Source organism: Aotus nancymaae, unplaced genomic scaffold (assembly GCF_030222135.1).
Source record: "Aotus nancymaae isolate 86718 unplaced genomic scaffold, 86718_ANA_hifiasm-v0.15.2.pri h1tg000020l, whole genome shotgun sequence".
Lineage (NCBI taxonomy): Eukaryota > Metazoa > Chordata > Mammalia > Primates > Aotidae > Aotus > Aotus nancymaae.
The window spans coordinates 20,674,064-20,699,083 of NW_026988432.1; the positions used below are offsets into that span (position 1 = coordinate 20,674,064).

Consider the following 25,020-nt stretch of genomic DNA (forward strand, 5'->3'; position numbering starts at 1 on the left):
AACAAAGATTAATAAAAATTTTATCAGGACCACCGTGAGGAAGTAATTGAGAAAGTTCTTTTTCTGTTTTTCTTTATGGCCTAATAGCACCAGAGTTTCTCCATTCCTCACCAGATACCAGAGGGAGATAAGATCCCCAGCTGGAGCAAACTGGAACAAGTGACCACTAGTTGCCTTTACATCATTAACATTATCACTATAATACTAAAATTCCCTCCCCGCAAAGAACACCTCACATTTTGTGTCATGGGTTGTAGGAAGACGTATGTTTATGCACTGAGCCTGTGCATCTGGAGTCCCACCCTGCGCATGCTAACATTCCTCTCCCTCCCCAGTCCTTAAAAGTAGCGTAACTTCCATTTTTTTCGGGGAGAGGGTGTCTTTAGACCAAGAGATCTTTCCTCCTCCAGGCCTGGCCAGGAATAAAGCCCGCATGACTTTTTTTTCCTGCTTTGCGACTGATACAAAGCAAGGACACCTACCAGTGATAAAAACAAGTTAAAATCATTGTTTACTCACTTATTCTAGTTCAGGGTCATGGGTGGCTGGAGTCTCTCCCAGCAACTCAGGGAACTAGGCAGAACCAGCCCTGAGTTGCTGAGAGAGACTCCAGCCGCCCATGACCCTAGGATGATAGGATGCCATTCCACGGTAGAGTGCGCGTGTGCACACCACACGCTCTCGCTCAGGGCGGGAGCATTTAGAAATGCTAGTTCACCTAATGGGCACATATTTGGGATGTGTGAGGAAACTGGAGTACCCAGAGAAAACCCACATGGACCGGGGGAGAAAGTGTCAAGGCCACACAGACAGTGGCCCCAGCTGAGAATTGATTATTTTTTTCTCATCAACATTATGATGAAAATATGTTGAATGAAATGACATTATTCAAGGACCTGCTGTAATAGTCAAACTCCTTCCTATGAAATTCAAAGCTCTCTATACTCAGGCACTATACTAGACTCCCAACCTCAACCTACATTCTAGCTACTCAACTACACAGCATTTACCAAATTTGCTGTACACTTCTGAGTGGCCAAACATCTGTCAGTCTGGTTCCCTCTGCAATTCAAGATGACGCACCTCTAATTATCCTGTAAAGCCCACCCCATCAACTCTTCTGTGAAGCTTCCAGAATCCACCACCGCTTTTCCATTACCACAACTCCCTGAGAGGGCAAATCCCTCTCTCCATTTGGCAACCACTTTTATTAAAGCATTTTTCACGGATATTATTACTATTATGCCTTCTCCTTCATGAAACTTTCTCAGATTCCCATACCCAGAATTAAGCACTCCATTTATTGCCTACCTCAGTCCCTGGTATGTAATTCTAAGATAGCATAGGACACAGAAGTTGGAGTCATCTGTCTGTATAATTACCTTCCCTATTAGACCTTGTGCCCTGTGAGGATATCATCTTATTCATCATTGTTTCCCCAGGCCTGGCTAGTACTTGATACACAGTAGGTGTTCAATAAATGTTATTAAATTAATAAACAAAATACAATTGCTTTCTGCTGAATCAGAAAAATATTTATACTAAGCCTTCAGTTAAGACACATGCCTCCTTAGCATTCTAGCAAAACCCTAACTCTTCAGTGACCACACAATAGCAAACGAAAGTGAATACAAAGCAGACTAAGGTGGTTTTAGGGACTGAGGATATGGCTTGTGGAGGAGGCAGCCTTCCAGCAAAGGGGGAAAAACAGATCCTTCAAACACTGAGCACTTTTATGTTAACTCCACGAAGCTTCTTTACATGCCAGTGGCTGGTGCTGTAAGGAGCACCGTTAACAATCAGTAAGATAAGCCCTAATAAAACTGCTTCCTCATCACCTCCAGGAAGTGACAGACAAAAGTATATTTTCACTTAGAAATTGCCATAGAAAACAATTGACTGGGAAAATAACAACTACCTGTATCCTTAAAATCAATTAATTGTGTGAAAGATTTAACATATACAATTCTTAATAAGAAGACCATAAACCAAACACAGGGTATAATGTTAAAACATGGCTGTATTCTAATTTGCTGAACCCCTATCATAAGAAAATCTGCAACTGTAGACATGTGTGCTATAGTATAATCTTTTTAAAAATTTGTGTTTATGTTTTTAAATTTTGGGATGCATGAATCAGAAACTGCAAAATAAAGTGACTAGGATACTAGGTCTATTTAAATATAGAAAGAGATATGCAAAGGTTCAGAGTACAATCAATTCAGCAAATACGTGCTGAAATACATTTGCATAGTAGGTAATGCCACTGCTCTCAGGAAACCTCTAGGCCGAAATAAAGCATTCTACTACAACGTGTTCATAAAAATGAGCAAAAATAGAATATCACTGATCTTGTCTTAAAAAGGAAAATGTTATATAAGTATGAATAACTGGTTGTTCTGTTTTCTACAAAAACAATTATCTTCAATAGATTCAAATACTATTTCTATGGACTGCATGAAGATAAAACACTTTTTTAACAAGAATGTACCTCAATCTACAAACATTTTGAGAACCAAGCTTAAAATAGCTTTGAAAGAAAAATAAACATAATGTTACTACATTTTGGCTTAAAAAAAAACCCTTCATGCCATAATAAATATATGCTATATCATTATTAAATTACATATATAAAATTCTTAAAGTTATACTTAACAAATGCAATATTGTTTATAAAACTTTTAACTTTTTTTTGGCTTCTTTTCCTGCATTCGCATAAGGAAAACATCTATACTTAAGAGAATGTAATGCAAAGACGGGCCTTTGTATTAGAAATAAACTTTATCAGTGAAAACATGGCATAAAGATGTCTGCTGGCTAAAAAGAACATTTTCTTTCCACAGCCAGAAGCTTCCTAACTCAATTTTATAATGTAAATAATAATTAGAGTAATGAATATAAGAATACAGACATACTCAATGAATGTTCTTACTCATTTTTTCTAAGGTTTGAGCAATATATCTTCATCACCCAATTAAACAGCCCACTCTACTATATTTTTGACTATAATCTGCCTGTATTGTATTAGAAAGTAAGCAGGCATTAATTAATAAATAACTGGATTGCTAATTGATCAAGACTACTAACCATGCCAAAACTTTTGAAAATTATTTGTTACTGAAAATTATTTATTTTGCATGCTATTGAAGTCTTCTTTACCTGCAGATGGCTGGGAAACATTCTTGAAGACCTTTCTTTTTAACTAAAGATCCTTCAAGGCAGTACATAATGATGTCCATAACCTTTGAGAGAAAAGAACAGATTTAAAATTAATTTCCAATACTTAATTTTCCAAAATGTACATGATTAACTAAGGCCTCAAGTCTATATAGCTTGATTTTAGTATTTAAAATAAAAACAAAAGTAATTTAAACCATATGTATACTACAGCCTATCCTTTCTCTTATCTGTGAAAAGAAATTGAAAGGACAGTACAATAAAATAAAGAAAACAGACTTGTTTAAAGTCAATTCAAATTTATGTATATAATAGGTAGCTTTATTCAACACATTATATATTTTATTTATAATGAAAGATGTCAAAGGGAACATAACCTTTACATGTTACTCTAATACAGACCAATTCCATGTGAATGGTGAATGAACATGAAAATCGGTTTTTGAGGAAATTTAAAGGCTTCCAGAAATGGCACAAAAATTAATTAATTTTGGTTCTCTCTCTTACACACACACACACACACACTCTCTCTCTCTCTCTCTCTCACACGCACACACACACACACCCTCTATCTCTTTCAGAGATGCTGGAAATAAAGACACTGATTATATTACTTGATTGGAAAAATTAATTTAGGTTGCTGACATATCGTTTAAAACAGGATATTCTTACCTCCACAAGAAGATCTACAACATCCGTAGGCATCTTTTCAATAAGAATTTCAATGACTCTGAGAATTTCCCCTTTAGCTCGTGCGAGAGTTGTAGTGTGCATATTCTGCTGTGATTGGGTATTTGCTGCAAGAGCCGTATGTCTGTGTACCTACAAAACATTTCTACGCTGTAGATATGATTGACACTGATATAGTTTTACATTTCTAGCCAGGTTTATTTTTCATTTTCTAATACTATAGAAAAAAAATAAACAAAAGTAAACTTCTTGGGGGTGAGTCAGAATATATTTTGGCTCCAAAAACAATACTTAGTATAATAAAAACCCAATTAGGTATTGTCTAATAAAATTCTGTAAGTTCCTAAACATTATATGAGATGTTAATACAACACTGCCATGACATTTTTAAAAAGAAACATATTGAAGACTTGAGAATTTGGTACAGATGGAACTGAGATAGATAGAAGTTAGGAGATGCCCAGGAAGTAAAAGATACGATCCTTGCTCTCAAGTAATGATAGTGCAGCTGACCCTGGAACAACATGGGTTTGAAATGCATGACTCTGCTTATACTCAGATTTTCTTCTGCCTCTGGCTCTGAGACAGTAAGACCGATCCCACCTCTTCCTTCAGCCTATTCGATGTGGAGGTGACAAGGATGAAGACCTTTATGATGATCTACTTCCACTTAATGAACAGGACATAGATTTTCCTTATGAGTTTCTTTACATTTTCTTTTCTCTAGCTTACTTTATTGTAAGAATACAGTATGTAATATATATAACACAAAAAATATGTTGTTTATGGTTTCAGTAAGACTTCTGGTCAACAGTGGGCTAACAGTAGTTCAGGCTTGGAGCAGTCAAACGTTATTCATGAGTTTTCGACTGCCAGGGGGATTGGTTCCCCTAACTACCTTACTGTTTGAGAATCAACTGCAAATAATACTTTAACTGCACTCACTGTGTCCCAGAAAGTATTCTCTAAGTGCTTTATAATTAAGCTGGGAAATCCAAATGAACATGCCTCCAAAAACAATGAGCATGGCAAATAATATAAATTCAGTGTGATTTTCCCTATACAATTGTAAGCTTTATAGTTCAGAGGAGAAAGAATATTAACAGGCCACGGGCTAGCCTGGGAAGAGCCATGGAATAGAAGGCACAGAAATGGAGTAGGGGTCAGGGATAATAATAAGAAATACTTTAGTATTTCACTCTAATAGTCTAAGATTGAACAGTGAAGTGGAAAACTCGTGTGTTTTATTTATTTAATATTTACAGACAGGGTTTCACTTCACTGTGTTGCCCAGGCTAGACTCAAACTCCTAGGCTCAAGTGATCCTCCTGCCTCAGCCTCCCAAATAGCTAGGACTACAGGCACATGCCAGAGCACGAGGCTGAAAACTTGTTTTTAAAAGGTAATAAATGTGAACTGTTATTTTTAAATTACCTGTCCAACCAAAAGCTGGAGTAGAATGAATTCAAAGCATGGGTATTCTAACAGTTCATTAAAAAAAATACTCATATGTAAATGGTGCAAAAGAAGTTTGAAAACACAATTAATATAAGGACCTGTCAACACTAATGTGAGGCTTATTCAGTATATTCAATATTATGACTTGTACATATTCCACTGATGGGAAAAACCGGTTAAAAAAACTTCCAAGACTAATAAAATTGTCCATTTGTACCCACATATATATCTACACATTATGTATAACTATATAATACCTACAAAATACATAAATACATGCATATGTATATTTGCATCTAGCTATATTTTAAATCTAGCAGAACCTTACTATAACACTATGCACTATTAGAAAAATGCACACCCTTAGTCTACAAATTTATTTTAGATATGAATTCAAAGCCTCAATGCCTCACATAAGCCTATACAAACTGCTATTAGGACTTTCTTTCCTCCCCTCCCAGTGAAATTCACGGCACAAATACTTACAGCATGCCCATTAAGGGTAGCTCTGGGGCAGACATAGGCCCAATAGGTTTCAGTTTATCTGAGCAGACTCAGAGGTACTTATTTAGTATTTTAAAAATTCATCATAGCTACAGGAAAAACAACTCAGAGACGGCCCATACCCTATGGACACTGAGTCTGCACATTATTCATGCTGAAACAGAATAAACCTTAAAAAATATTTAAGAGCTAATCATCCTTTCCTTTTCCTCCTCCTACTAAGACCTACAGGAAAGTTCCTATAATTGGCTCATTGTTCTTTACTAGTTTTTCAGTTAGATGTGGGCAATTGAACACTAAGAACGTGGGAATCAATTGGCATTCAAGTCTTTATCTGTGACAAGTCATAGGAAAAACAATTAGCAAGTTTATGACTTACATTTTTTGTTTACAGTTGGAGAGCCAGTGCTAAATAAGTTTAGTTTTGATTACAAGTAGGTACTTATATGTGAAATATGTGAACACCTTTACTGTATGAGTTTTCATATGCCTGCTATAATTCAGATTGAAAAATGACTGTCAAATATTTACAAGTGAATTAAGTTGGAGAACAGAAATGAATACAGAAGCACAAGTAATGAAGGCACCACACCGTGGAATTCGGTGTGCAACACACAGACATATGTTCATTTCAGTACTAAATTATTAACTTGCGTTGTTCTACAACAAACTGGAAAGATGATTTGTGGATACAAACCCTCAGCTTATAGTATCAAATAATTCCTCTAAATGAGAAGATGGAGCATATTGAGAGGTTCCGCTCACCTCTTTGGCTATGGTGGTGATGAAGGCGGGTGGTCTGGCGGTGGCAATGAGCGAGAGGGCATGCCTCGCAGAGCGGGCCGAGTCAGCTGCTGGGCTCAGAGGCAGCCCCATTGTAATGCTAAACAGGGATCAGAAAAAAGGAAAAAAAGAAAAGCAGCATTAGAAATATAGACTGAAAAGATTAGACACAGCTTATAATGTCAGTTCAAGGTCAATGGGAGCACTCAAACAGTTAGAATATAATGGACTTGCAACAATGGGCGGTGATTAGGAGTCAGGGTGTTCTGGCATCAAATACAAAATGGAATAATTAACCGTGAAGATTGAAAACAGTATGTGCATCTGTCCAAAGTGTTAAAAACGCCTTGTTAACAAATTATCAAGAACTAGTACTGAATACATACCGTAAAGCTCAGAACGAGGTAAGAACGAACATCATGCTGGCTATTTTCAAATTTTTCCTAAAAATAGTTAATCATTTATTTATAAGGACATATTGAGACTGGATCTAAGGCTGTATATCTGAAGGCAAAATTCACTCCTGTCTGTAAAACTGTCACAAGTACTGAGAATAACAAAATTATTTTTCATTTGAAATATTTTTAGTACTGCTGGTTTACCCCAGTTTAGTACTTTTAGAACCAATCTATGGAATAGTATGCTTCACCAACAGGTATATAGTACTGATGCCAAAAATTCTATTACCTGATCCTAATTCTGTTTATATAAAGAAGAGGTGGCACAATGTCGTCCAGGCTATTTGTAAGACGCTGCACACAATGAAATAAATCTTCCCAAACTGTGAGAATCGTATGGTCACGATAGGAGAGTGATGCTATATTCACTCTCCACCTCTACTACATGAAAGCATAAATATTCTTGTTTCTAAGCTTCCTTTATATTATATATAATCCACTGTGAACAATATCAAGACTTTTATCAAAATGTGGCATGTGATCTGCCCATGAACTATATACAAGGAGTATTTTGTTACTCAGTATAGGATACAATTATAGTTTCCTGAGTTAACTATTTTTATATTTAGATATGTAATATGAAGACACATTAACATTTATCCTACTCCAATTAAATGAGTCTATGTGCTTTATGTGTAAATTGGATTGTTTTTACTAAAAATTCTCAAGAAGTTACAAGTATCTCCATAATTGATCTAAGAAGCATTATTTTAACTTGTAGCTGAAAATAAAAATTACGCAGGCATCCTCATCATTGTTAAAGGAAATTCTGCTTATAAGTCTTTGTGACTGTTATACTGCTTCAATCTCTGATAGTATAACTGTCTCTCTTTTTTCCACACCGAGGGTAGAGACGAAGCAGGGGCTCAGAGGAGAGGAGTATGGACAGTTTTCCTTTGATGTTTAACAGTAAAAAGAAAGATGTGAGCTGAGAGAACACACACATACTGAACAATACACAAGCAGAAAGCATCGGCAGGCATCTCCCCACCTCCCTGCTGTCGAAGAGCCCGATGCGCTTGGGTCCCAGTAGGAATTCCAAAGAGGTGTTTTGTGGGAAAGCAAGACAGGCAGTTGGTCAGTTTCTTTTCTGGATTAAACTTGGCTAATTGCAAATTCAGTGAAAGAAATGTTTACTATGTGAGTAGTGCTGGGGCTAGACTGCTTAATACTTACTGTAAAATTCAGATTATAAACCCAAATTTTAAGTCGTTTTAAACAATTCAAAAGCCAATTAAACTTTGTAGATACCCTGTGATGCTTCCTTTCATCAATCAATATGGATGAATACTGATGGTACTGAAAGGGCTATAAAAAAATCAAAATGTTATATTAATGGAATAATTCTAAACAAAATATAATAAAATTTGGCAAAATCAATAAAACCACAGAATACTGGAGTTGGGAAAGGTTTCCCAGGCAACATCCCTGACAAGTAGTCAGTCAGGGAAAGGAATGTCCATTTCCCAGGCGGCCCATCCTAGATCTGGAAGGCATGCTACAGAGGAAGAAGAACTGGGTGCAGAGCCCAAGGTCTAGGTTGGAAGCCAGGTTTTCTCAGTTATTTCATGCCCTTTGCATTTGCTCCAGAATGTCCCTATGAAGTGGTTGATACAGCTATTTACAAGTGAGAAGTGGGGTCCCAGAAGTTAAGTGAGGGGCTAGGTAGTTGTGTGATGTCTTTCAGGACAGCGAACCTTTGGAGAAAATACAGGGGGGAGGAGCGTGACCATATTGTGGTTACTTGGATTACTGAAATCAGTAATGTGACTAAACTCGGTGGCTTTGGATGAATGGCTAGATTGCATTTCTGAGAGAAGATTTTAGTGATATGTTATACTTGGCCTTCAGCTGTTTTATTCGATGTAATAATGGTTTGAATGAAGATACAGGATGCACAGTTATCAACTGGAGTGGTTATAAAGTTGTAAAGGAGAGCAGCCATATTACATAATAGAATTAAGATCTACAAAGTCATCAAAAAGATCAGACTCAGCTAAGTAAGTTGTACGTGTGGGTACAAAACTGACCAACTTTACAAGTGTGGGATTGGTAATACACCGCTGAACCAGGCTTGTGAAGTACTGAGGGTTGCATCTGAAACACAAATGTGTATGGTAGCGATCTGGCTGCCCATCGAGCTGCGGTGTGTCCTGAGAAATACAGTAATAGGGAAGGTGTTACTCCTGCTGTAGTTCATGGCTCTAGGCGCCTGTCTGTCCTCCCGTGGATATACTACTCCTTAGGGACTAAGAGGAAGGGTCTGGCTTCTGCAGGACAAGAGTTAAAGCGTCCTCCTAGAGTCCAGAGAACTCCAGTCCATCCCCAGCTGTGTGCTGCTGGGACCCCTTGCTATTGGAATCCAACATAAGCAGGATTGTCACAAATTCACCATTATTTCTAAGTTCTCACTTCCATCCCTTCTCTGGTTCTTTTCATGGAAGAGAAATGTTTAGTGAGAAGCTAAGAGAGGGAGGGAGACAGACACACACACACACACACACAGAAGAAATACAAATGTGTGTGCACCTGAGTGTGAGACTGGTCAGCTGACAGACTCAAGGCTCATGCCATAGTGACAAGTGGATACTTTCCTCTTACACTTATTCTGTGCCCTGTGGCCACTCTAGACTGCATCTATAACTGTAAAATGGGTATATTAAGATACTGACTTCACAGCACTGACAAGAAGACTAAATGAGGTAACAAATACAAAAATATCCAACCCTGCCAGGTCCTAGATTTTATGTACAATAAATGCTGCTTCTGACCAAAGATGCTTCTCATAACAAGCAGCAAAGTGAAGGGAAAATGAGATCAACTACCAGCAGGTCACTGCTTCAAGCCAAAAGGCCCTAGCCACACATCATCCTTCCCCCATGTCAACAAATGACCTTATAAATTTGGGGAAATCAGCAAACCTCTTACAGTAAGAAAAATGATAAAGGTTGGCGCTGGGTGGTGGGTCTAGAAGAGAAGCGATAGGGTAAGGGGGAAGGAAGTAAATCAAAGACATGTGAAGCTATTGCCCACTGAGTTCACTGGAAGCTGGAAAAGCCAGCACTCTGCAGAGGCATCAGTGTGTGCTCCTGAGGAATTCCCTCCATTGGTGTTCGGCAGTCTCGGCGCAGAACTGCAGAATGTGGACAGTTCTACAGCTCTGAGGCCAGGGCTCTGCAGAGACCTGGAGGGTATGGCATCCACAGTGCAAAAGTGAGGGGCTGTGTGAGAGTAGAGAGGTGGTCAAGGCATAGGGAGAAACCTTGTGTCCCTCCTCTAGTCTACTCAATTCACTGTCATCACAGTCATCTTCCCAAAGCACCAACTTTATTTCCTGGTTGCCCTGCTTAAAAATAACCTTCTCTACCACCTCTAGGAAAAACTCTAAACACCTCGGCTTGAGATTCTAGGCCCTCCATAATCTAGTCCCCTAATTTTCAACTCACTCTTTTCAACACCTATGCTCCAGAAGTCAGGCTAATTTCCAAGTTGGTCCCTAAAGGTCCGTTCCTTTATTTTACTGCAGTATTTTGCTAACGCTTCTCCTCCATCCCTTTCCCCATTGGCGCAGTCTCCTCCCTTCCCTCTGTTCAATTCTGGTCTTCCCACATGGTATTCTCTAACTACTAGAGCACTCATTGATTTCTGCTGAAACAAAAACAATCAACAACAAACCCCATTTATTCCAGGCCCTTAATACTAAATCACATTCTGCCAGGTCTTATCAATTAGTTTTGGATTATGAACGCCATATAGATTGGAAACATGCCGGCCAATTCTGTGTATCTCCCCAAAGTGCCCACTACAGCCCTTGGACATGGTGGCAGCTCCATAGTTATGCACTAAGTGAAGTAGCTGGCAAATTCAGCAGGAGAAAAAAAAAAAATCACTTAAGCCAGTTATTGGACTGAATTGACCAGGCAATGAAGTCAAACTAATTGATCTGGTAGTCCCAGCAGATGAAGTCTAATTCTACATGTAGTAGTCTTTAAAGGCAAGAACGCATTGTCTGTGTGATATAATTTAACGTGGGATTCTATCAGAATGAAGAAGGATCATACTATCAGAGGTTTGAAATTAAAGGAGTGTCAACCTTATTCTGGAATCTGCATGTAAACATGGAATGCACTCTTTTCATCTGATCCCACCTATCTGGCTGTTATGTGGATCATCTGTTACACAGGTTTATAGGATGGGTCTTTGGTTTCAGTCTTTATTCTAAAAAAAGAGGACATGATAGACTCTCTGTTTCACTCAGCATCTCACTATATGCACTCAATATGAAATATCAGAGGTGATGGATATTATAAATAAAAAATATGAATGGAAAAATAGTCCATACAGGCTGAACTCCTTCTTTACATGACTGCTCACTAATCCTGTTCTAAAGCTCACTCCATCATGGTAAAAGCATTTCAAAAGTTACATATAAGTATACTTCAGTTAAATGTCACAATTTAAAACTGTCAGACTTTATCATCTGTCAAATTAAGAAATAGTGTATGGGAATATTCCAGGGGGGCAGGTAGGGGAGACATATACATATACTTTCATTGAATAACCTGCAAATTTTTGTCAATAGTAATGGGGTAATGAAAACAGTTCCCCACAAAGACAAAGACTACTAAAATGAGTTTGAAAATGCATACTTAATGTATAGTAACTGGGATTCCCATTTTATTCCTTCCTGGTTAAACAGGCATATTAGTATTTGTCGTCAATTTAACAAGACATCTTCAATTCCATGTCGTACCTTTATTTCATAACTTACAGGTGGCATTAATTTCCTAAACTCAAAGGTGGCAATTCCTCCCTCAAATGTGTATCTTTAAGATCTATTTCCTATATGCTAAATACAATTACAGTGAATAAAAACTATGCTAATAGGATTTACTTATATGGCTTCCTCAGATTATAAATTTTCTGTTAAGAATAAATATCACAGAAACAGGAAAAATATGAATAGCTTAAATACGGAATCCTAAAGCATCTTAGTGTGTGTGTGATGTGTTTCTTTCTCCACTCCTCACCCCCAAAATTTAAGAATGGTTGAGATTTGAGTTAGCGTATAAAAAATGTTTTTCTCCAATTCTATGTCGTTCAAAAAGAATCCTTCTAATGTATGGCACTTATCTGTGTGTCATCAAAGCACGTGTGGTTTTCAGTGACTTTATGTTTCTCTCTGAATGTCTGATAAACTGTGATGATCCCAGAAAAGCAATCGGCAGTCTGTAATTCACTAATGTCCCTCAGCTGTGGCAGGATGCAATGACCGCCCGGCCACTCCAGTGGCTGGGCCTGCACTGCTCCACCGTTCTCTTTCAGAGTAAAGGCCCTGCCACATGAACGAGGCAAATGGATCAAAATCACAGACCACAACCAAGAGAGATGAAAGTCTAGCCTTCCAAGAGCACAAGAATTTTTTCTGCTTCTTTATAAAGTGGGATTTTCTGCTGTTTCTAACATTTTATCAATCAATATGTACATAACCATGCTGATCTAACAAAGTTACGAATGCATAAAAAGGATAAGACTATATGTTTCTACTTTTCTCACAATTAGCTGGGGATGGCTCAATCTATGATTTCAATGAAGTATGGCCTCAATTTTCTCTTAAACAGTTAACCATGAATGAACAGTCAATACCCATTATTTCAAAAACTTCCTCATGTAAGATTTTACCTGTGAATCACTCACCTTATTAAGGGTGGCATCACCATACGGTACAGGAGCTGAAAGATGGGAGGTGGGAAACCCGAGTGACAGTCTTGGCTTTTAGAGAACCACTGTAACCTCAGCCAAGTTGTTTAATGTGTCTAAACCTTATTTTTACTTAATAGTACATTGAGAGTATTAGATCAGATGATGCTGAAGAAGATTTTCATCTCTAAAATGAAAATCTTTAAATCCTATGACTTTAGTCAACATTTATTGTGTGTAAATCACTTGCCAAAGGTTATAAATAAATAAGAATAAACACATAATACACGGCAAGCACTCAGGAGTTTGCTGATATGTAAATAATGCTTTTACATTCTAGAAGGTACAAAATCTTTGAAGAAAATAAATTTTTTTTGAGACAGGGTCTTGCTCTGTTGCCCAGGCTGGAGTACAGTGGTGCGATCATAGCTTCTACAGCCTCAACCTCTTGGGCTCAAGTGATCCTCCTGCCTCAGTCCCCTAAGTAGCTGGAACTACAGGAGCATATCACCACACCGGCAAAATTTTTAATTTTTTTGTAGAGACAGGATCTCACTATGTTGCCCAGGCTGGTCTCGAACTCTTAGGCTCAAGTGATCCTCCCGCCTCAGCCTCCCAAAGTGCTGGGATTACAGGTGTGAACCACCATGTCCAGCTGAAAAGAATTTTATTAAATATATTTTAAAATCTAAAGTACACTGAAAATTCTGCTTACGTACTTTAACAAATTGTTTTAATTCTGTGGATGTTAAGATTTGGAATGCAGGATTGCATAGTGTTAGGAGCTTGGTTTTTGGAAAAAGCTAGACTTGGGTTTGAATCTTACTTTTTTCAGTGACTACAGTGTTACTCTGGACAAGAGGCAGCATCTCTCTCTCTCTCTCTCTCTCTCACTGATTCATTTGTTTTCTCATCTGCAGAATGGGGATGATAATGCCTATTTCTTGAATTTCTCTATAACAAGATGAGGACACTGGAGATATGAATAGCACGGTAACTCATAGGTAGTAAGCATTCAATAGGAGGACTGCATCCCAGATCTCTATATCCCTGCATAAGGATAGTTATGTGATAGGTGCTAAAAAGCAAAGAAAAAGCTCACCGCAACTATCTTCATAAAGTAAAAGGTATACCAATCCTTTCTCTGACCCTAATCTGTTCCCCTGAGATAACTGGGAAGGAAATTATGTTTGGGATTTATTTATTTATTTAGAGACAAGGGCTGGTTCTGTCACCCAGGCTGTGGTGTAGTGGTGCAATCACCACTCACTGCAACCTTGGCCTCCCAGGCTCAAGCGATCCTTCCTCCTCAGCCTCCCAAGTAGCGTGACTACAGGTGCATGGCACCATGCTTTGTAGCGATGGGGTCTCGCTATGTTACCCAGCCTGTTTTCAAACTTCTGAGCTCAAGCAGTCCTCCCACTTCAACCTCCTAAAGTGCTACAATTACAGGTACGAGCCTCCACGCTCAGCCACTATGTTTGAGTTTTACATGGGAGAAACCCAGTTTAAGTTCTGCAAGGAATTAACAAATAAAATTAGCTAAAAATAGCATTTTCCTCCATTCACCAGATGTTTGAAGGTACCATTCCACACCTTGGCATAGCACCCTGTGCTTTCCTACCCCTATCCTTCGCATGCCCCTGTCCTTCCCCTCCTTCTCCTCATCATCACTCAAATGACAGATTCAAATGAAACTCCTCCTTGCACCCTTTCTGGTTACCCAGGGTGACTCATTTCACTATGCCCTGAATATCTACACTTTTTACCTTTCTTCTCACTTTGTGTCATGGTTATTTTGAGGCAGATCTTATCTTTCCTGTAAGACTACAACTGTCATGGAGACAAGATCTTTGATTCAAATGTACAATTACAGATAATGCCTAATGTTGTTCCTTTCACATATTAGTTGCTCAATATGCTTGCTTAATTAATAAATAGTTAAAATTTGGCAAAATATCTCAAAACAGTAGAAATCAACTGTAGATATTTTGATTTCAAAAATGTAAAATTGCATATCAAAGTTGTAACCAATTCTGGAAAAAAAATACTCTATTTTTTTAAGAGCTGGGTCTCCCTCCTGCCCATGCTGGAGTGCAGAGTTCCATCATGGCTCACTGCAACCTTGAACTTCTTGGCTCAAGCAATCCTTCCCCCTCAGCCTCCTGAGTAGCTGGGACCACAGGTGTATGCCACATGCCCTGTTAATTTTTTTTTTTTTTTTTTTTTTTTTTGAGATAGAGTCTCCCTCTGTTGGCCAGGCTGGAGTACAGTGGCGTGATCTCAGCTCACTGCAACCTCCACCTCCTGGTTTCAAACGATTCTCCTGCTTCAGACCCCCGAATAGCTGGGACTACAGGTGCGTGCCATCACGTCTAGCTAATTTTTGTATTTTTAGTAGAGATGGGGTTTCACCATACTGGTCAGGCTGGTCTCGAAGTTCTAACCTCGTGATCCCCCCGCCTTGGTCTCCCAAGGTGCTGGGATTACAAGTGTGAGCCACTTTTTTTTTTTTTTTTAAGAGATAAGGGGGTCTTCCTATTTTGCTCAGGCTGGTCTTAAATTCTTGGGCTCAAGTGATCCTCTCACCTCAAGTTCCCAAGGTTCTGGGATTACAAGCACAAGCCACCAAGCCCAGCCAGAAAATACCCTATTCATCTCGAGGTATATACAGTGTTTTAGGAGACCCCTCAGGAGTCAGCTTTGAAGGAGATGCTGGTACATGGGGGAGAGGCAAAAGGGAACTCTGCCATGGTATGTGTTCTCCAGATGAGCAGGGGCTTGACTGGTTGCCCCTCCACAAAAATCCTGCCCTCATAAACTCACAAGAATATGAAGACAGGATCTCACTATGTGGCCCAGGCTGGTCTCGAACTCCTGGGTTCAAGTGATCTTCCTGCCTGACTGGTTGCCCCTCCACAAAAATCCTGCCCTCATAAACTCACAAGAATATGAAGACAGTGATCTCACTATAGGGCTTATTCTGAATACCTATTAAACATGGCTCTTTTTTAAAATAGGAAACATTGTCTATGTTTTTTTCTTTTTCGATAAACGTGAACTGAAATTTTAAAAAGCACAGGCCTAACATAAAAGCTTCTTCATAAAGGAAGCTTAACATCACAGACAGAAGCGAGGCGGCTGAGCGCTGTCATTGTGTACACAGTAAATCAGGCACAAAAAGGGGCAGCCCAGGAGGGCAGCACGAGGGTAAGAGCCACGCTTAACCCCCTGCACACATCGCTGCTCAGCTTCCCCCATCTCAGGCCTCGGCAGCCTCTGCCGAGTGTGTCACGGATGTAACAGGCCATTTTCAATCTAAATCTTGTTATAGATTAATAAGCAAACATTTTCTTGCTTATTATGCAATTTATCATGATGAAAATTACATTGGACTCCTCAAGGCTACATGCTGATACATTCATTTATTCAGAGCTGTGTATAGAAAGTCATACTAATCTTCATGACAGAAAAGGATGTAATAGCAAGATTTAAATTGCCTACTGAAAACTACAGTGTTTGTGTCTGCGGACAAACTACATGTAGATAAGACCTAAGCGCATCTATATGCTTGCTGATACAAGCTTCATGTAAATTTATTTAAAAACAAAAATCAAATAAAATATCAAATACTAACCCTGAATAAAAACCCATCACTTCTCCTCCCAAGCAACAAAACAGTGCGTACTACTGAAATTGTGTTTTGATCAGATTTACAAATAAGCTCCAAAATTAAGTCAAAGCAAAATTTTAGACAATCAAAAAATGTGAATGTTTCTCAAGGCAAACCAGGAGAGCTGCAATAACAGAAGCCAGCACTGCTGTCGTGTGGCGGGTACACACAGCAGCTGCAGCCAAGGGGAGGGCAGAGGTGGAAAAGATGTTCTGGGGGCTTCATGCAAAGGCCAGCTGCCTCGTACTACAGGCGCAGACTCCTGGGCTCAAATTCCCTCCTAATCCCTCAAGTCCATTGAGAACCTTCAGGCCGCCTGTATCCAGAAAACCATCCTGCCTACCATTATGCTAAACTGCTCATTCTAGAGTCGGGCAGCTCTTGGTCTGCTGAATACAAGGACCTAACAATGGCATCACCACTAATACTTCTGCCACACAGGAAGCCACTTAATCTCTTAATAAGGGCTCACTATTCAAAGCATTTTGCAAATATAACTCATTTAACATCAACTTTAGGAGACTGGTACTTTAATTAGCCCCAACTTGTAGATGCAGAGAGGTGAAGTAATCTGCTGGAGGGCATATGGCTAGGGAGACACCAAGGTAAAGTTTAGGATGCATGCTAGTATGACAGGAGGCAATGGTGGAGGGCAGCGGCTGTTTAGGTTTGAGATGAACGTCCTCTTTCTACCAGTCGTCGTGGGACTTTGGGCTGCAATGCCCAATCTGTAGACAAAGCCACAGAGTTCCATTCTAGCCTTCAGTTGCTTCTCTGGTCTCCACTTCCTGAGCACAGAGCAGTCAGTAGAAAACTACAGACCCAAAGCATGCCAGAACCTAACGGAATGGCAAAGCAAAGGGCTAAGAACTCTACTTTAAAAAAAGTTAACAATGACAAGAATGAAACACCATTCATTGAGAAAATCCAAGTGATGGTAACATTTTCGTTAAGGGAGGCACTATGGGACAGTTCAAGAATTCCAACCACTTCAGACCCACTGGGATGATTAGCTTAAAAAAATAAAAAATTTAAAAAAAGACAAAAAAAAAAAACAAATGTTGAGGAAAATGTTGTAGAGAAAACGGAACTCAAAGAAATGAAAACAGGTGTTCAAATACTTACACGCGAATGTCTATAGAGGCTATATTCACAATAGCCAAAAGGTAGAAACAACCCAAATGTCCATCCACAGGTCAATGGATTAACTATATGTGATATAACCATCAATGGAACGTTATTCAGTCATAAAAAGAAACAAAGCACTATTATATGCCACAACATGAATGAACCTTGAGAAACATCATGTCAGTGAAAGAAACCAGTCACAAAGGACCACAGTTTGTATGGCTTTGTTTATATGAGAATAGGCAAATTCACAGAGATAGAAAGCAGATGAATGATTGCCAGGGCGTGGTGAAGTGGCAAAAAGGAAGGACTGCTTCATGGGAATGGGGCTTCCATTTAGGGTGACTTCTGTGGGGAATTAAATAGTGGTTAACATTGTACAACACTGTGATTATACTTAATGCCACTGAATTATATACTTTAAGATAGCTACACTGGTAAATTTCATGATATGTGTATTACACACCAAAAGGAAAAAAAGAGAACTCTTGGCAGGAATTAGGAGGCTGAGTTTTCAAACCAACAGTAATCTCCACCACCAACAGGACCCCCTGCCCCATCAATCCTAGTCAGTTGGTCACGTGTGTTTACCACCTATTTCACTTCAACAGCTCCCTCAGTTCATCTTCCTCTTTTAGTACACTCTCTCGTCACTGCTTCCCTGGATCACTGCCACCTCCTCATGGCCGGTCTTTTACTGTGTGCAAGTGAAACCTCAATGAAGTTGATTTAAAAACTAATATAAGTGTGGAGGAACAACTCCTCAATTTGGCCATGTATGCTAGCTGTAATCATTTCTGTTCAAGTATCAACTAATTAATATATGTATCATTTTCCTTATAAACAATATTATACTATTATTAGCAAGTAATACTTCACGGTTTAACAAATACAATTGGAAAACTATGTCACATATCATTCACTGGCTCAGGGCTAAATCTCAATTGTGTTAAAATTATAGAAACATGCTTCCTTTTCTTTTTTTTTTTTTGATATAGAGTCTCATTATGTCACCCAGACTGGAGCGCAGTAGTGCAATCTTGGCTCACGGCAACCTCCATCTTCCAGGTTCAAGCAATTCTCCTGTCTCAGTCTCCTGAGTGGCTGGGATAACAGCTCACCATCAAGCCTGGCTAATTTTTGTATTTTTCAGTAGAGATGGGGTTTCACCATGTTGGTAAGGCTGGTCTGGAACTCCTGACCTCGTGATCTGCCCACCTCGGCCTCTCAAAGTGCTGGGATTACAGGTGTGAGCCACCGCACCCAGCTGAAACATACTTGTTTTTCACTGTCCATATCCAAAATGTCACATATTGAGACATTTGTCTATCTTTTGTCTATTAAACATGCTAAATCTATAGAGTGATCAATAAACCCACCACACATAAAAAATCCCTAAAACAAAAAACAATGACAAATTAACTGGAATCCGCACATACTTGGCAAGTTGTTTCTCAGCATCGGCACAAAGTTCAAGAAGCCCCATCAGAACAGCGGACACATCCATGTAAGGCTCCCAAACTGTGAACCCGCGTCCAATCAGATCAATGGCAGTTCTGCGGATAGTGCTGTGTGGAGGAAGTTTGGGGCTTGGAGGCTGGAGCAGAAGAAACGTCAGTGCCTTGCCTGAAATTACAGAATAAAGTGCAAAGCAATAAGGGATTTTTACTTTTGTAATCTTTTCTTTTGAAGCATAGTTTCAAAATACAATCCATTTTTGATTTTTTAACTGAAAAAGGTTTTGAACCTCAAGACTACACAAGATCTTGAACAAACAGTTTGCTCAGCCACATTCTTTCAAGAGAAAGGTTAAATTATTTTATACCATATTCTAAAGTGTTTTAAATTACATATTATATGTAAATTAGTACATATAATTTCAAAACATATCAGTGATCTTAAATCCCAAACAATGTTTCTCCCTCACTCAGGGTTCTGCAAAATGGAGATGGTTTCAAATAACGTAATATGGTATTTCTTAACCTTTCTTCTGCATTGAACACGGTTTATATGTAAAATACTCCCCCTCAGTAACACCTCTCATTACAGCCACACTGTAATGAAGGATGGAGAATGTAGAATATGTAGTTTGAAAAAGCTTCTTTCCCAAAGAATCCATGTTCCTCTATATTCTGGTGTATGTACTGATACAGTACAATGATGTGGAATATGTGGTAAGTTCTTCCTATGATCTTTGTTAAACATGTTAATAGTTCACTATTATTTCTAAATCTGATGAGATGACCTAGATGTTAATAAACATGTAAACCCTTGTGTTGAGGATGATGGTGACAATCTGTATACTTAATGCCTAATGGCTATTAAACCATAAAACATTATCTACTTCAAAAGGCATTTTGACATTTAAAAAAGAAAAACAGCAGAGGTTACAAAAAACGAATTGTAATTTAGAAGAGTTTTTGTTTGTTTTTTGAGGAGAAGAAAGAAACTAGTTCCTAAGCCACAGAAGAGCACAGTGTACTGATTAAGAGGAACACACGCTTTGGGTTTAAGACAGGGAATTAACCATGGTTTCATAACTTATTGGGGGCAGGCTCAAGAAGGTATTCACTGAGCCTAAGTTTCCTCATACTATAGGGCTTATTCTGAATACCTATTAAACATGGCTCTTCTCTAAACTAAGAAAATGGCATATAAACTTTAATACAACATATCTAGCCAACAAAAGCATATAATAATTTCTGTATCATGTTAATTGCTAAATGAGAATGGATTGAAATGGAAAGGAAGAGAAGTAAAGAGCATTGTAAAGCCAGGATAAGAGTCAGTGGATACACTGGAAATTAGTGATTCTCAATTTCTTCTCAGTCACAGGACCCTTTAAGAATCTGACGAAAGCCATCAGTCCTTTCCCCAGGAAACTACACACAGTCATACCCATGAAATTCTGCCGAAGAATGTCAAGGAGGCCATGGATTATGGGTTAACAATTCCTGCAGTAAACAACATCCCCAAATTCATACTTCATATGTGTATTTGTAAACTTTACTCTTGTATTTAATCATATAATTATAATATGTAAAGCTTCATGTTTTACTTTTGGATCAGAAAAATAATAAACTCCTTTAAAAAAAAAAAAAGGTAACACACAGTTTTCTATTTTCTGCCAGCACATATATGTCCTTTTATCACATGAAATGCTCATATTTTTAAAATATGAGCATGTCCCTTTTCCTCAGTAAGTCTGTTAGCTCCTTAGTGTAGAAACTGTGTTTCACATAACTTTGCATCTTCCAAACCACCAACCACAATGCTTTGCACACGTTATTTACATAAATGAAAAATAGGTCTGCCTTTACTGTAAGAGTATTTCTAATATAGCTTCCTGCCCTAGTTTGTCAAACTGGTATTTCAAAATGTCCAGAAATCTACCACTTTCCTGTTTATTTTTTACTTCTTGGAAGTTGTAAGAGCTATAGAAAAACTCCAACTGCTATTCTCTGCAGACATCCTGAAACACCAGCAGCAAGGGCTTTCAATCTAAGCAATAAGGCTCCCTGGAGGGGCATCCTTGCTAAGTAATGTTGCAAAAGGAGGTAAAGTTTCCTAAGTACAATGTTTTACAGCATTTCAGTCATCATTTTCCTTTGTGGCCCTTTATCATTTTTGTATTCATTACAGATGGGAGCATACGGGCGACACTAGAGACACCTTGCTGATTCCTAAGGGCCTCGTGGAGGGAGCTCTGGAGGAAGCCTCCTCACCACTCTGGACAATTTTTTCCTAAGAGTGAAAATAAACAAGTGGTCGATGTCTTGATATTTTCCATCACTGTTCTGACAAAGTGGGAAGGACAGCACAGCGGAATTGATCACTTGCACTTGGATGAAATAAGAGAAAAGGGTTTTCCTTTTCTGCTTCCTTTCAAAAGACCCTCCTTTCAGAAGACCCTGGCTCTACAAGGGCCAAAGAGTGCCTGCTGCTCCTCTGTCAAGCGTGGCCTCACTGTGAGGATGTGCGGCTCAGCAGGAAACACAGGGTTCCTGGAGCAGCACCTCTTCTCTCAAATCACTTTCTATTCCACTCAGTAATCTCACAAGTAAAATCACCCTACAGCATCTCTCCTTTAGTTCTAGTTATAGCCTCCAAGTAACATAAAGTAAAGATCCCTAAAGTCTTGGCAGGGCAGTTTTTACAGCTCTGGCAGCCATGTGAGGGCATTAAGAGAGGGGCTACTCTACACACACATTTCAAATCTACTGGTAGAAGTATGTTGTTTTCTCTTTTTTGCGGAGTTAATTTGGAATTACAAAGATGTACAAATGTTAAAACTCCTTATCTATCTCTGACAACTTTTCCCAAACAAAATATATAAATAACAGAAGTGAAAAAGGATTTTCAAGTTAAACCTTTTGAGTTCTAGACTTGTTGATTAATAGGAAGCTAGCAGCATTTCTGCTAACAGGGGTAACGACAATGATGTTATCTGGGATGCCTAAGACTGCAAACTTCTTAATCATCTATTCTTTCTGCTGATATTAAGAAACCAGCCTTGAAAAAATATATAATACAAAGATATGGCTAAATTTATTTCTCTCTTAACCTATATTGTATTGCATTATCTACTTTAGGGTTTTTCTAACTTATAATTCCGTAAGACATAGGTGCTCTGCAAGATGGATCAAAGAGGAACAAATGCAGAAATTAAGATAATCATAGTGCCTTCCCTTTTGATAGAAAAAGTGTCATGACAGGATTTTATGAATTTTGCCTCCCATGATTTTTCTTAAATGGTTGGTATGAGTAAAAGTTGTATATTTTAATCTGTATTAGAATCTAATTTTGTGGAAAATACCTATTTCCTTATTGTATATAAATGCACCACTATTCCACAATATCTCACTGAGTAGGCAAGATGAGAATGATGCTACCATTGACCATTATGACCAATCCCTTCTTAAAGGTATGGTATGAAAATGTTCAGCTAACTGGCCTGGCTTTCAGTCAAGGATTTTCACATTTGGTGCCAACCCACTGATTCAAAGATTCAGGTAATACCTATGAATTGTGTTCTGCTATACTCTTATTATGTGCTAGGGGGAAAAACAGAATAAGACTCAGTTCCTTCCCTTGAGGAAATTCATTCTAATTCAGGAGACAGGAGCAAACAGGCAATCTGAATATATTGTGAATTGTGTTATAATTAATTTTTCTAAGCACAAGATATCAAGACAGAACTTAACAGATGCACTTAACCTCATCTTAGGGGGTATAAGAAGGCTTCCAGGGGAAGGTGATCTTTATGTCACACCCTTAAAAATAAGTAGGAATTAGCCAATTAAAGGAGCAGGGAAAGAAAACATTCCAGGCAGAGGAAAGATCATGTGTAAAGACCAGGAAATGAGAGAGGACATGGCAAGATCAAGGCATTACATGTAGTTCAACAAGGCTAGAAACTGTGTACATATGTCTGGGGAAGGGGTTAATGGGCAAAGGGGAGATGAAGTATAACAGTGAGACAAAAGGCAAGGCAGGTTATTACAGCTCCAGGACAAAGGGCCTTATATGCCTTGCTAAGGAGTTTGCTTATTCTGGTGACAATAAAAAACCATTACAAAATTTTAAGCAAAGGAGAGATTTGATCATATTTTCATTTTAAAATGATCAATATTTGAGGTGTCCTGTGATTGGAAAAGGACAAGTACCCTTTTGATTCTGATCTTCTCATCCCCAGCCAAATGGGATTAATTAGAATCATAGAATTTCTGAATAGAAAGACCTTTAGAAAAATCTGGTATATTTCTATGTTCTAGAGGAGATAACAGAACCAGAGAGGATGAGTGGTTAGCTGTAGCTCTGGGTAAGGAGTTGAGGTCTCTGTGGCCTCGATGACATGTAATAACCAGTACACAACCTACATCTTTGCAACCATGTTGCATTCATGACACTACCAACTATGGATTCGGAACTACATTTACAGCAGATCCCAAGTCCACTTTCCCCTCCTTCTAATTTCAGCTGCAGTTACAAGCATCTCCTGAAAACAGAAGATTAAATGATGTCTTCTCTTTTCTCAAACAAGGAGTTTTGGTCACTGATGCAACAGCTACAGATAACAATACCAAGGTTCCTGTCATTGTCTTGCCTCTTAGTCGCACCATGGCTACAAAATGATTAATTCCACATCCAGCACAGCATCCACTGCCCAAGCAGGAAGAGGCAGAAGGATGAAGGACAGAAGGACCTGTGTCAGTGAAGTCCACTTCCCTTTTGAAGTCTAATTACATATTTCATTGCCCAGGATTATGCCATATAAAAAATCCCCTACTTTCAAGGAAGGGTGAGAAATGCAGTTTGTTGGCTGGACATATTGCCATTTTCAATAAAACTGAGGTTTTGTGACATGGAAGTGAAGAACAGTATGTATGTACATACGGTACACACATATTATGTGTGAACCAAAATCTTATTTGGTATACACATATTATGTGTGAACCAAAATTATGCAGAGATCAGAAATTTCTAAGAGTCTGCTACAAACTTGTTTTGGACAATGGCAAAGTTTCCAGTTACATGGTAAAATATGAAAAATATAAACAATCTACTAAGTCTCTTTCATAAAGCTGTATTTATTCAATTTAAAGGATAAAGATTTAAATTATTTTAAATTTGCTTATTCTGAAGTACGGCCTTACTATTTTGGTGAGGTTATGTTTGTACTACATTTTTTTGGTGAAAAATTTTTTTAATAGTGTGGTATTCTCTAATGTTTATAAAAAACAAAATAAAAAATTGAAAAAGTAGGCCGGGCGCGGTGGCTCAAGCCTGTAATCCCAGCACTTTGGGAGGCCGAGGCGGGTGGATCACGAGGTCGAGAGATCGAGACCATCCTGGTCAACATTGTGAAACCCCGTCTCTATTAATACAAAAAAATTAGCTGGGCACGGTGGCGCGTGCCTGTAATCCCAGCTACTCAGGAGGCTGAGGCAGGAGAATTGCCTGAACCCAGGAGGCGGAGGTTGTGGTGAGCCGAGATCGCGCCATTGCACTCCAGCCTGGGTAACAAGAGCGAGACTCCGTCTCAAAAAAAAAAAAAAAAAAAAAAAAAAAAATTGAAAAAGTACTAATAAATGCCCTCACATTTTATTTTTGGAAATTTTACTGGTCCATGATATTCAAAAGACTGGAGATCACTGCCATATGTAATAAATTTACTATCTTGGGGGAACTAAAAGGGCACCTTCTCTATATGAAGTAACACAATCAGTAAGACCTTTTACTAGTCACTGGCTCTTGACTGAGAATGTCAAGAGACTCCTAACTCAACTTGCTACAGGGTGGAATTCAGCATTATTCATGTCAATCCAGAGCCATCTTCAAGATTAAGTTATCAAATTATTGGTCTTTCTACCTATAAGCTAGGTGAGCAGTAGAGATACTGCAGCAGCTTTACAGTGACAATTTAGTGTGGAACATCTTACCACCACC

General features: G+C 38.6%; 1 protein-coding gene across 4 annotated transcripts in view; it reads right to left on the reverse strand.

Annotated features, from left to right (window-relative positions):
• The window catches only part of WDR7 (WD repeat domain 7), a 390,653-nt gene that overhangs the window by 85,263 nt on the left and 280,370 nt on the right, over positions 1-25,020 (reverse strand). For all 4 annotated transcript variants that reach the window (XM_064379106.1, XM_012446433.2, XM_012446431.2 and 1 more), the window contains 4 exons: positions 19,011-19,197; positions 6,595-6,712; positions 3,850-3,999; positions 3,160-3,242 (listed from right to left, as the gene is read on the reverse strand). In XM_064379106.1, the coding sequence (XP_064235176.1) occupies positions 3,160-3,242; positions 3,850-3,999; positions 6,595-6,712; positions 19,011-19,197 (538 nt within the window). The remainder of the gene's footprint in view (positions 1-3,159; positions 3,243-3,849; positions 4,000-6,594; positions 6,713-19,010; positions 19,198-25,020) is intronic.